The 12,309-nt window shown below is 42.2% G+C and overlaps 1 protein-coding gene across 1 annotated transcript; it reads right to left on the minus strand.

Annotated features, from left to right (window-relative positions):
- Nucleotides 1–1,520: 1,520 nt before the first annotated feature.
- si:dkey-106l3.7 (uncharacterized) lies at nucleotides 1,521–9,639 on the minus strand. Its single transcript, XM_045690404.1, has 6 exons — nucleotides 8,790–9,639; nucleotides 6,528–6,692; nucleotides 4,539–4,722; nucleotides 4,352–4,431; nucleotides 3,555–3,652; nucleotides 1,521–2,826 (listed from the first exon to the last, which is right to left on the minus strand). Exons 1-6 carry the CDS (start codon nucleotides 9,450–9,452, stop codon nucleotides 2,742–2,744), a joined length of 1,275 nt encoding a protein of 424 aa, XP_045546360.1. The 5' UTR covers nucleotides 9,453–9,639; the 3' UTR covers nucleotides 1,521–2,741.
- Between the last annotated feature and the right edge of the window lie 2,670 nt (nucleotides 9,640–12,309).

Consider the following 12,309-nt stretch of genomic DNA (forward strand, 5'->3'; position numbering starts at 1 on the left):
TTTTCTGTTCTACCTGATAATTAATTGCATCTGCCTGGTGTCCCAGGTCTAAATCAGTGGGGAAAACAATGGGGAAAAAGCAGTGGAACTGACTTCAAGGTCCTGAGTTGAGTTTGAGGGCCCTAGAGGAACCAAAATGTCAAATTTAAGAACATTTTGAAGAATGTTCCACAAATAAGGAGCAAGAAAACAAAAAGCTGATTTACCTAACTCAGTAGAGACCAAAGGAATTTCCAGAATTATCCATCCCTGAGACCAGGTGTGGTAACTGATATGTCTAAAGTTTAGTAATGATGTTAGACACAGAGGGACTTTTTGTAAAAGGGCTTTATACATGAAAACATAGCAATGTATCAACATGAAAACATAGCAATGTATCAACCTACGTCATCAACCTACGACATCAAAGAGGGTCAACCAACTTCCTGGTAGAGAATGCAGTGATGAGTACTAAAATTGTCATCCGTAATAAAGAGCAGTGTGCTATGATAAACTGCATCTAACGGCTTTAATGAGGTGGCAGCTGTGTTCATACAGATAATGTCATCATAGTCTAGGACTGATAGGAACGTCGACTGAATAATCTGCTTTCTACTATTTACCGAGAGGCATGACCTCCTCCTTAGTTTTACCTGCATTCATTACTGATTTCAGGTTAATAATGTTTTTCTGTAATACAATGAGGGCAGATTGTAGTTCAGATAGAGCCTGGTCAAGTGTTTCGGCAATAGCATCCACAACAGTATCATTGGCATACAAGTGCAGGTTGTCAATTATGGTAATATAAACAGTAAAAAGTACAGGACCCAGAATCGACCCCTGCGGGACACCTTTCGTTATGTCCAGAAAACCTGATTTAACACCATCACATTGAGTTTTATCTGTCAAGTAATTTTTAAACCAGTTACATGCAGCCTGGTCTAGGCCAATTGAGGAAAACCTTTAAATTAGCAGTGAGTGATCAACAGTATCGAAGGCCTTTGACAGGTCAATAAAGGGGGCAACACAACGTTACCTTTTATCCATACAGTTAACCACATAATTTATAACTAAATAACTAATGGGGCGGCAGGTAGCCTAGCAGTTAAGAATCCCCGGAAAATCTGGCGATGTGCCGCTGAGCAAGGCACTTAACCCTAATTTGTCCTGTATGTCGTTATGGATAAAAGCATCAGCTAAATGACTAAAATGTAAACGTAAATAACTAGGGATGCAGCAGTGATAGTGCTATGACCTGTTCTAAAACCCTACTGATGTACAATTAGAATACATTTCAACGATAAGAACGATCTTAGCTGAGAATTATTCAAGGATTCTAATATTTTAACTAGGCAAGAAAGTTTAGAAATAGAGCGATAATTATTTAGTTCACAAGGGTCACCACCTTTGTGAAGGGGGAGTACATGGGCCACCTTCCAAACGTTGGGGATAGTACCAGATATAATCATCAGGTTAAAATATGGGTTAATGATTCAGCAATCAGGGGGGCAGAGAGCTGCAGAAAAAATGGATCAAGCATATCAGTCACAGTGTATTTTTATTTACATCAATCATAAGCAAGGCATCTAGCACATCCCAGGTAGTAAAATGTTTAAATGAAAACAAAGATTAACTACAAGTTGACGGGTTAACTGTCGAGTCAGTGAGAGGCTGGCAGAGTGAAGAGCAGTCTATTGACTGACCAGGGTCAATTAAACCACCGTTTCTCTCAAGTAAAAAGCCTGCCGAGATAAAATGACGATTAAAAGCATCACTTATCCCATTCTTCTCAGTTATAATGCCAGATTCAGACAGGACTTGATTTTTCAAAATCCTGAGATAGAGCTTAAAAAATAGCTTGATTTATACTGAACAAAAATATAAATGCAACATACAACAATTTAAAAGATTTTACTGAGTTACAGTTCATAGAAGGAATTTAAATAAATTCAATAGGCCTGAACCTATGGGTTTCACAACTGGGCAGGGGCGCAGCCATGGGTGGGCCTGGGAGGGCATAGGCCCACCCACTTGGGAGCCCACAAAAGGGCTTTATTACAGACAGAAATACTCCTCAGATAGCTCATAAGAAAACCAACGGTTATATTTATCTTTGCCTCTGAATTGTTTAAAAGGGGCGTGTATATGGAGTGAAAAAATATGGAGGAGACATTTTCTAGAGCCAACTCAGGATCCTGAATACAAGAGAGAGTGGCTAAATCAGATTATAAACTGGGTGGTTCGAGCGCTGAATGCTGATTGGCTGAAAGCCGTGGTATATCAGACCGTACACCACAGGTATGACAAAACATTTATTTTTACTGCTCTAATTACGTTGGTAACCAGTTTATAATAGATAATAAGGCACCTTCGGGGTTTGTAATATATGGCTAATATACCATGGCTAAGGCCTGTATCCAGGCACTCAGCGTTGCATCGTACCGAAGAACAGCACCTTAGCCAATATTATATTGACCATATACCACACCCCCTCAGGCCTTACTGCGTATTTTGCTGTTTGGTATCTTTAAAACATACTGTGGGACAATGATCACTGTGATCACATTAAAATTCCTATTTAATTACTAAGAATTAGACAATAAATATACATGTCAATATCCATATAATGAGATGACTAAATAGATTTGAGTCCTATTCCTCCACAGCTTTGTGCAAAAAGTGCTACAGTATATGTCCTCATTCTCCAAGTCTTAGAGGAGGAATGTTACCAATGACTGTAATGTTGGAACATTCTGCTCTTCTCATTCTGGCACAGCTTTCCTGCTCCTGAACAGCTGTCCCAACCAACGCCCGCTAGCTTTCTTCACGGATGAATTCATCTGTTGGCTTTATGTGAAAGACAAATAATGCACCAGAACCATTAAAACACTGAAATTAATATTTATGTCTTACAACATAATTCCTTAGATGTACAGCGAGCACTGGTGTACCACATCCCACTCCGGAGCCCCCATTGTGGGGGGCCCCACAAGCACTGTTTGGGGGCCTTTCCCCCCAAGATAGCATATGAACATGTCATAAGCCATAGCAAAATGTTTAGAGTGACAGGAAATTAGTTTTAAAACTGAAACATTTTTTCTCTGCCTCATGGCAAAATGTGTAGAATAGCAGGAAATTAGCTTTAAAACTACACAATTTTCTCTTAGTCTCTTGGCAAAATATGCAAAATAGCATGAGATTAGCTATAAAGCTGCACATTTTTCTCTCTGCCCCACGGCAAAATGTGTAGAAGTCCTAAAACATATTTTTTGGGGGGGTTGGGCAGAAAGACCTTGCAGGGGGCCTCGCGAAACTGAGGTAGGCCACTAACATAAGCCTATGTGTGATTGTAAACAAAGAGGCTATTTGGGATGGGTCAGAGTGAATTTTCATGAACAGATGCCTAGGCTAAATATGTGCTCTCCACAGCTCCTCAGCACACTCTGCATTATATATGCAACAGTGCATCATTCCCATTTGGCTGCCATGTTAGAGCAGCCATGGACATTTTCTAAGAGCATCATGCACAGTATGACAACACACACACTGTCCTCTAGGTGTCAATGTTGTCTCACCTGCTTTTCTCTGTGGTCTCCCTCTTCAGAGAACCAATCTTCAGCTTCCAGGTCTTTGTCCTACTTCCCCGTTCTTTCTTTCCTGCTTCTTCTTTTTCCTGGAGAGAAGCATACAGTAGATATTTGTCAACAGAGACATTGATGCAGACTCATTCAAAAAACATTTACACATAGACACAAGCATACAAGCACACTTTCACACAGACATACTCTACCATAGGTTTGCATGCATCTAGCAACACACACAAATACAAAAATATAGCTTAAATATCAAAATCAAATCAAACTTTATTTGCCAAATGCGCCGAACACAAGTGTAAAATTGACCATGAAATGCTTACTTACACGCCCTTATCCAACAGTGCAGTTCAAGAAGAAGAAAATATTTACCAAGTAGACTAAAATAAAAAGTTATAATAAAAAGTAACACAATAAGAATAACAATAACAAGGTTAAATACAGGGGGCACCGGTACCGAGTCAGTGTGCGTGGGTACAGGCTAGTTGAGGTAATCTGTACATGTAGGTGGGGGTGAAGTGACTATGCATGGGTAACAGACAAACAGCGAGTAGCAGAAGTGTACAATTGTGTCTATTTCAGTGTGTATACAATATAAGTAAGTGTGTGTGTGTGTGTGCGTGCATGCTTGTGTTCGTGTGTTCTTGCATACATGTATGCTTGTTCTTGTGTGTGTTTGTGCATATATGCATGCTTGTGTGTGTGTATGTGCGTGTGTGTGTGTGTGTGTGTGTGTGTGTGTATGTGTGCGTGTGTGAGTTGAGTTCACATCATCTCACCTGCTTTTCATCATCCTCGGGATGCTCAAGTAGATACTCTATTGTCCGGTACCTCCTTCCAGACACTTCCTTCCCCTTCTCTAGAACACACACAATTCAAAACCTTCAGTTTCAACCTAAATACACCAATGATGACACAGTATTTGACTGTTTACACTGGGGGAATTAACATTGGATTGTAACTCACTTAGATGTCCCATCATGAGTGTTATGTCCGATGTTGACCTAAGTCGAAAATGCTGATGCACATTACTATTGCTATCAGATGATTGGTAGGGTAAGTCCTCATAATCTTTGACTTCAAGTCTTTCATTGGCAGAGGGGCCGCCTTCCTCAGAAGCCTTGAAGTCACACTGGTTGCGTTCTGAATTCTATATGGATAGAAACATCAAGTCAAATGTTGGTTAATTACAGTTGATGTCGGAAGTTTAAATACACCTTAGCCAAATACATTTAAACTCAGTTTTTCACAATTCCTGACATTTAATCCGAGTAAAAGTTCCCTGTCTTAGGTCAGTTAGGATCACCACTTTATTTTAAGAATGTTAAATGTCAGAATAATAGTAGAGAGAATGATTTATTTCAGCTTTTATTTCTTTCATCACATTCCCAGTGGGTCAGAAGTTTACATAAACTCAATTAGTATTTGGTAGCATTGCCTTCAAATTGTTGAACTTGGTTCAAACGTTTCGGGATACCATCCACAAGCTTCCCACAATAAGTTGGGTGAATTTTGGCCCATTCCTCCTGACAGAGCTAGTGTAACTGAGTCAGGTTTGTAGGCCCCCTTGCTCGCACACACTTTTTCAGTTCTGCTCACAAATTTTCTATAGGATTGAGGTCAGGGCTTTGTGATGGCCACTCCAATACCTTGACTTTGTTGTCCTTAAGCCATTTTGCCACAACTTTGGAAGTATGCTTGGGGTCATTGTCCATTTGGAATACCCATTTGCAACCAAGCTTTAACTTCCTGACTGATGTCTTGAGATGTTGCTTCAATTTATCCACATATTTTTCCTTCCACATGATGCCATCTATTTTGTGAAGTGCACCAGTCCCTCCTGCAGCAAAGCACCGCCACAACATGATGCTGCCACCCCCATGCTTCACGGTTGGGATGGTGTTCTTCGGCTTGCAAGCCTCCCCCTTTTTCCTCCAAACATAACAATGGTCATTATGACCAAACAGTTCTATTTTTGTTTTATCAGACCAGAGGACATTTTTCCAAAAAGTACGATCTTTGTCCCCATGTGCAGTTGCAAACCGTAGTCTGGCTTTTTATGGCGGTTTTGGAGCAGTGGCTTCTTCCTTACTGAGCGGCCTTTCAGGTTATGTCGATATAAGACGTGTTTTACTGTGGATATAGATACTTTTGTACCTGTTTCCCCCAGCATCTTCACAAGGTCCTTTGCTGTTGTTCTGGGATTGATTTGCACATTTCGCACCAAAGTACATTAATCTCTAGGAGACAGAACGCGTCTCCATCCTGAGCGGTATGACGGCTGCGTGGTCCCGTGGTGTTTATACTTGCGTACTATTGTTTGTACAGATGAACGTGGTATCAGGCTTTTGGAAATTGCTCCCAATTGCTCCCAGACTTGTGGAGGTCTACAATTTTCTTTTCTGAGGTCTTGGCTGATTTCTGTTGATTTTCCCATGATGTCAAGCAAAGAGGCACTGAGTTTGAAGGTAGGCCTTGAAATACATCCACAGGTACACCTCCAATTGACTCAAATTATGTAAATTAGCCTATCAGAAGCTTCTAAAGCCATGATGACATTTTCTGGAATTTTCCAAGCTGTTTAAATGCACAGTCAACTTAGTGTATGTAAACTTCTGACCCAATGGAATTGTGATACAGTGAATTATAAGTGAAATAATCTGTCTGTAAACAATTGTTGGAAAAATTACTTGTGTCATGCACAAAGTAGATGTCCTAACCGACTTGCCAAAACTATAGTTTGTTAACAAGAAATTTGTGGAGTGGTTGAAAAATGAGTTTTAATGACGCCAACCTAAGTGTATGTAAACTTCCGACTTCAACTGTACCTGTTACACTGACTGTGTCAATGGTCACAGCACATCTAGTCAAATATTGACTTGTTTATAGCTTCATCCACATAATTCTTTATTTACACATGATCCTGAGATGCCAAATGTCAACATATATTTTTACCTGGCTCCGCTGCTGCTCCCGGAGAGCATCCATCTCCACCTGTAACCCTTGGTTACGTAGCTGTAGCCTGGCGATCTCCTCCAGCATCCGGCATACCTGCTCCAGGTAGCCCAGCCCAGGGGTGAGCCCCTCATACTCCTCCTCACACACATCCTTCTCCCTGATCTGTAAAGACGACACATGCAGGAAGATAACAGTGCACATGGAAAAGTATACAGTAAATTAACTCTGGTGTATTACTTCACAAAACATTTATTGCTCTGAATAGATTAGCAATCTAAAGCTATGACTTCTGGGGCAGCAGACCTAACTAATCAGCAATGCACATTTGTTGTAGATACGTGGTAGTTGAGTAGTGGCCTGAGGGCACACACTTAACGTGTTGTGAAATCTGTTGTGAATGTATGGTAATGTTTTTAAAATTGTGTAACTGCCTTAATTTTGCTGGACCCCAGGAAGACTAGCTAATGGGGATCCTTAATAAATACAAATACATAAAGTGCACCATCATTAGGAGCAGGAAATATATTTCTTCCCCAAAGAGAGCTAAGCTAATGAGGTGGCCTTTAACTGGTCTTTGCCCTCCTCAAAAACACTCAGCACCCAGTCTCTGAGTCCTGGCGAGAGCAAAGACCTCCACATACACCGACTAATATCCCCATTTAATAAGACTTAATGATCCTCTATTACTGAGGCAAACATGAAACACAAGCATCTCTTTGCTTCATTACACCAAACATTGTCAACACTACATGACCACTGGATAATAACTATACAAAGAGGAATCCTTGGTGCAGAAAACGGATAAGTTGTATAACGATTAAATATTATCTCCGCCAAAATGACTAAATAAAGAATTTTTCCCCAATGGGACTGCCCTCGCTTTGCCATCTGACGCAGAAGCGTGACATGTCCGTCACAGTCTTATCAACAACACAGCAGACTGCTCAGGTCATCACCCACACACTCTATCTTCCCAGGCAGCACCACACCAGCTTGGCTCCATTCCACTCATTCCTGTTGCTCACCTGGACAGACTGGTTCACTGTCTGATACTCTACAACAGACTGTAGGCCCGGATGGATACTGTCATTTACCGGCATAGTAACAAACACCACCTCATGACCCATGCAACCCCAAATTGTTCAAACTGTTCCCACCCTTCTTGTTGGCGGAGAGAAAATGTTGCCATTTTAAAGATCATTCCCCGTAATTCTACACATTTGGCCATGAGGCTGAAAGAAAATGTTGCAGTTTTAAACATAATTTCCAGCAAGTATACACGTTTTGCCATGTCTTGTGTGTGCTATGGTACCTGAGTGACTCAACAAAATCAATGTGGGCCCCCTGGGGGAGTTGAAGCCCCTGGGCGCGTAATCTTGTCATGATAACTACAATATTTAGATAGCTAGACGGGAAAGTCAGGCTAACCAGCTAACATAGCCAGCAATTGATCAGCTGGACATCTGATTTGACAGGTTTAAAATAGCTCTCCAAGGTCTGTCAGTGAATGACATAACAAGAAGAAAACTGCCCATGCACTACAAAATGTCGAAAATACATTCTACTATTACAAGTCTCAGCAGCAGTAAGTTAAAAGTCTGAGTTCCTAAACAAAGCTAACATATTTGAAAGATGACAACCTACAGACACGACACTGATTCAGTCGATGCAATTAGTGTTTGTTTTTCTGTGTGTCTAACTGTGTGTGTGTGTGTTGCAACTGTTAACTGTGGTAATGGTAAAACGCTAATTTCCTCCCTGACATTCCTTCAGTTCATTGTAAAAAAAGACATGAAAGGATTTATGCTTGGTATACCGCTTGAACATGACAATGGACTTCTGTCCGGCATATTGTGTAATATGTTTTTGTGTAATAACATATGTCATAACAACAACAACAGTGATAACAATCCGATTCTAATGTACATTTGGGAATAAACTTTCAAATGACTACTGAACATGTCCTATACAACCAAGAAGAGGAAAAAACACTATGGATCACTGTCTAGTCGAAAACTCTAGATTACATAGATATTTTAGTCATTTAGCAGACGCTATTATCCAGAGCAACTTACAGGAGCAATTAGGGTTAAGTGTCTCGCTCAAGGGCACATCGACAGATTTTTCACCTAGTTGGCTCGGGGATTCGAACCAGCAACCTTTTGGCACAACACTCTGAACCACTACTACTTTGAAGGTAAGAAAACAGTCAGAGAATCATGAGATTGAAGTAAACAACTCCTTTCAATAGAAACCTACCTCTGTGTCAGTCTGAGCAGGCAGAGTGTTGTGATGTGGGCAGAGCCCTCCTCTGTGCTGCAGCACAGCCGTTGAGGCCTGTTCTTCCACTACTGACTGGCTGACTGTCCTCCTCAGACCAGCACTCCCTGACCTGTGACCTGCCCTCTGTATACGGGTCACTGAGTGAGGTGATGGTAGTGAAGCCGTGTGACACCGCTGTCGGGGCACAGCGTCTTTGTCTCCAGAGTCTGCCCTCCTCAGTGCCTGCTCCAATTTTAGGTGCATGACCGCAGCCATCTCCCTGTGCCGCTGAGCCCTGGGGCAGAGGGACAGGGAGGAAGAGGAGCAAGAAGATGGCAGAGAGAAGACAGGAGAGCATGGAGGAGAGGTAGAGGGGAATCCATCCTCGTCACTGACTGTAGGATCAATATCTGTATTACTCATGGACACAGAGGGAGGAGAGGAGGGGAGAGAAGCCTCAGAACAGATCTCCACCCCAGAATCCTCTGTATCAGACCGCATCAGTGTCCCCACGTTAGATTTAGACATGAAAGTGGCCCCTGAAAGCGTGATGGACTCTCCAGATTCACCTCCTTCCCACTGGCCCTCCATAGCTACTCTCTCCTGGGGGCCCTCAATCACCCAGGTCTCCGGAAGATGGCTAAAGCGCATGAAATCCATTTCAAAAACCCAAATCCTGTCTCCTCCTCTTCACTCTTCTTCTGCTAAATGGTAGCAGCACGAGGAGGAAAATGAAAAGTCTCTGGTTTAGAGACGCCCACATAGTCATTAACTGAAGTGAGTTTGGGATGTAGAATTTGAAACATCCCTGACGGTCCGCCTGCATTCTTATGACACACCTCCTCATCAATCATCCTGTCACGGCGCTGATGCTGCATGCATATGGAGGCCTGTGTGGAGCGGCTGTTCGCTGGCATATCTCTGTGGTTTGTCTTGGGAGTATGACTCACGCTCACTTGAGCCCCCAACTCCCCCACCAAACACCATGAAACTCAGGTATGACAGGGGCAAGCCATGACAAGGCCAAAGTGATAGCAACACCATGTGTCAGTCCCACAGACTGACTGTGGTGCCTCTCAACCAGTTAACTGCTGATGAAAGATCAATCTTTTTGGAAAATAATACCTTACATAACAGAGAGGTTTGTCATGTACGTGACTGGGTAGGTGTGATGTGAGGTGTGACAAGACATAGACTGATAAGACATAATCTAGGTAAAGCATCTCAGATTCAGGACCTGGAATGTGTAGAAGGAGCCTTCCTGTCTGGTTATTCTGATAAGGATCTACATTCCAGTTCCCTCGTGAATAGTGGCGGTATGTCTCATCAGCTCACAGACACAAAGAAGACTTATACATCAAGATGTCCACACAATATTGTCGGTTGTCACTCATTCATGAAGTTTGTACGTGGCCTAAAACTCCAAAGGCTGTGACCTATCTGAGCCACTTACTTACACAAGCATAGCCTATACATAGGCTGCCACTCGCTTATTTTCTATTTGGATTTACACATAACTAATCTGTTTTGAGTGTACAGGCAGAATCGGCACCTGTAAACACTGATGTGAAATGCAATTGTCACTCAGGAATATGATATTAGAATATATGTACAGTGGGGGAAAAAAGTATTTGATCCCCTGCTGATTTTGTACGTTTGCCCACATACAAAGAAATGATCAGTCTATAATTTGAATGGTAGGTTTATTTGAACAGTGAGAGACAGAATAACAACAACAAAAATCCAGAAAAACGCATGCCAAAAATGTTATAAAATGATTTGCATTTTAATGAGGGAAATAAGTATTTGACCCCTCTGCAAAACATGACTCAGTACCTGGTGGCAAAACCCTTGTTGGCAATCACAGAGGTCAGATGTTTCTTGTAGTTGGCCACCAGGTTTGCACACATCTCTGGAGGGATTTTGTCCCACTCCTCTTTGCAGATCTTTTCCAAGTCATTAAGGTTTTGAGGCTGACATTTGGCAACTCGAACCTTCAGCTCCCTCCACAGATTTTCTATGGGATTAAGGTCTGGAGACTGGCTAGGCCACTCCAGGACCTTAATGTGCTTCTTCTTTAGCCGCTCCTTTGTTGCCTTGGCCGTGTGTTTTGGGTCATTGTCATGCTGGAATACCCATCCACGACCCATTTTCAATGCCCTGGCTGAGGGAAGGAGGTTCTCACCCAAGATTTGGCGGTACATGGCCCCGTCCATCGTCCCTTTGATGCGGTGAAGTTGTCCTGTCCCCTTAGCAGAAAAACACCCCCAAAGCATAATGTTTCCACCTCCATGTTTGACGGTGGAGATGGTGTTCTTGGGGTCATAGGCAGCATTCCTCCTCCTCCAAACACGGCGATTTTAGTTGATGCCAAAGAGCTCCATTTTGGTCTCATCTGACCACAACACTTTCACCAGTTGTCCTCTGAATCATTCAGATGTTCATTGGCAAACTTCAGACGGGCATGTATATGTATTCTTGAGCAGGGGGACCTTGCGGGCGCTGCAGGATTTCAGTCCTTCACGGCGTAGTGTGTTACCAATTGTTTTCTTGGTGACTATGGTCCCAGCTGCCTTGAAATCATTGACAAGATTCTCCTGTGTAGTTCTGGGCTGATTCCTCACTGTTCTCATGATCATTGCAACTCCACGAGGTGAGATCATGCATGGAGCCCCAGGCCGAGGGAGATTGACAGTTATTTTGTGTTTCTTCCATTTGCGAATAATCACACCAAATGTTGTCACCTTCTCACCAAGCTGCTTGGCGATGGTCTTGTAGCCCATTCCAGCCTTGTGTAGGTCTACAATCTTGTCTTTGACATCCTTGGAGAGCTCTTTGGTCTTGGCCATGGTGGAGAGTTTGGAATCTGATTGATTGATTGCTTCTGTGGACAGGTGTCTTTTTTACAAGCTGCGGTTAGGAGCACTCCCTTTAAGAGTGTGCGCCTAATCTCAGCTCGTTACCTGTATAAAAGACACCTGGGAGCCAGAAATCTTTCTGATTGAGAGGGGGTCAAATACTTATTTCCCTCATTAAAATGCAAATCAATTTATAACATTTTTGGCATGCGTTTTTCTGGATATTTCTATTGTTATTCTGTCTCTCACTGTTCAAATAAACCTACCATTAAAATTATAGACTGATCCTTTCTTTATCAGTGGGCAAACGTACAAAATCAGCAGGGGATCAAATACTTTTTTCCCCCACTGTATGTATGTATTACATTTTTTTCTACACATGCCCTATGATGATGATAATAATAAATATAGATGCAAGCAGCAATGAACGGGGTTCACATGATGATAGAAAGGACACAAGATCAGCTGGATAACAAAGCAAGCACTTTATCATGCAGGAACTATCCTGCCACTGTGGAAGTGGATTTACAGTGGTTTAAATGGACACATGAAATCTGATTTTGGATTTGTCAATAACTCAGCCATCTTTTGACTAATCACTTAGCTTAGCTTTTTCAAACTAGGGTAAGACATGTGCCATGGGCCTACATTCCACATTT

The sequence above is a fragment of the Salmo salar genome, chromosome ssa01, assembly GCF_905237065.1.
Source record: "Salmo salar chromosome ssa01, Ssal_v3.1, whole genome shotgun sequence".
In the NCBI taxonomy this organism is placed as follows: Eukaryota; Metazoa; Chordata; class Actinopteri; order Salmoniformes; family Salmonidae; genus Salmo; species Salmo salar.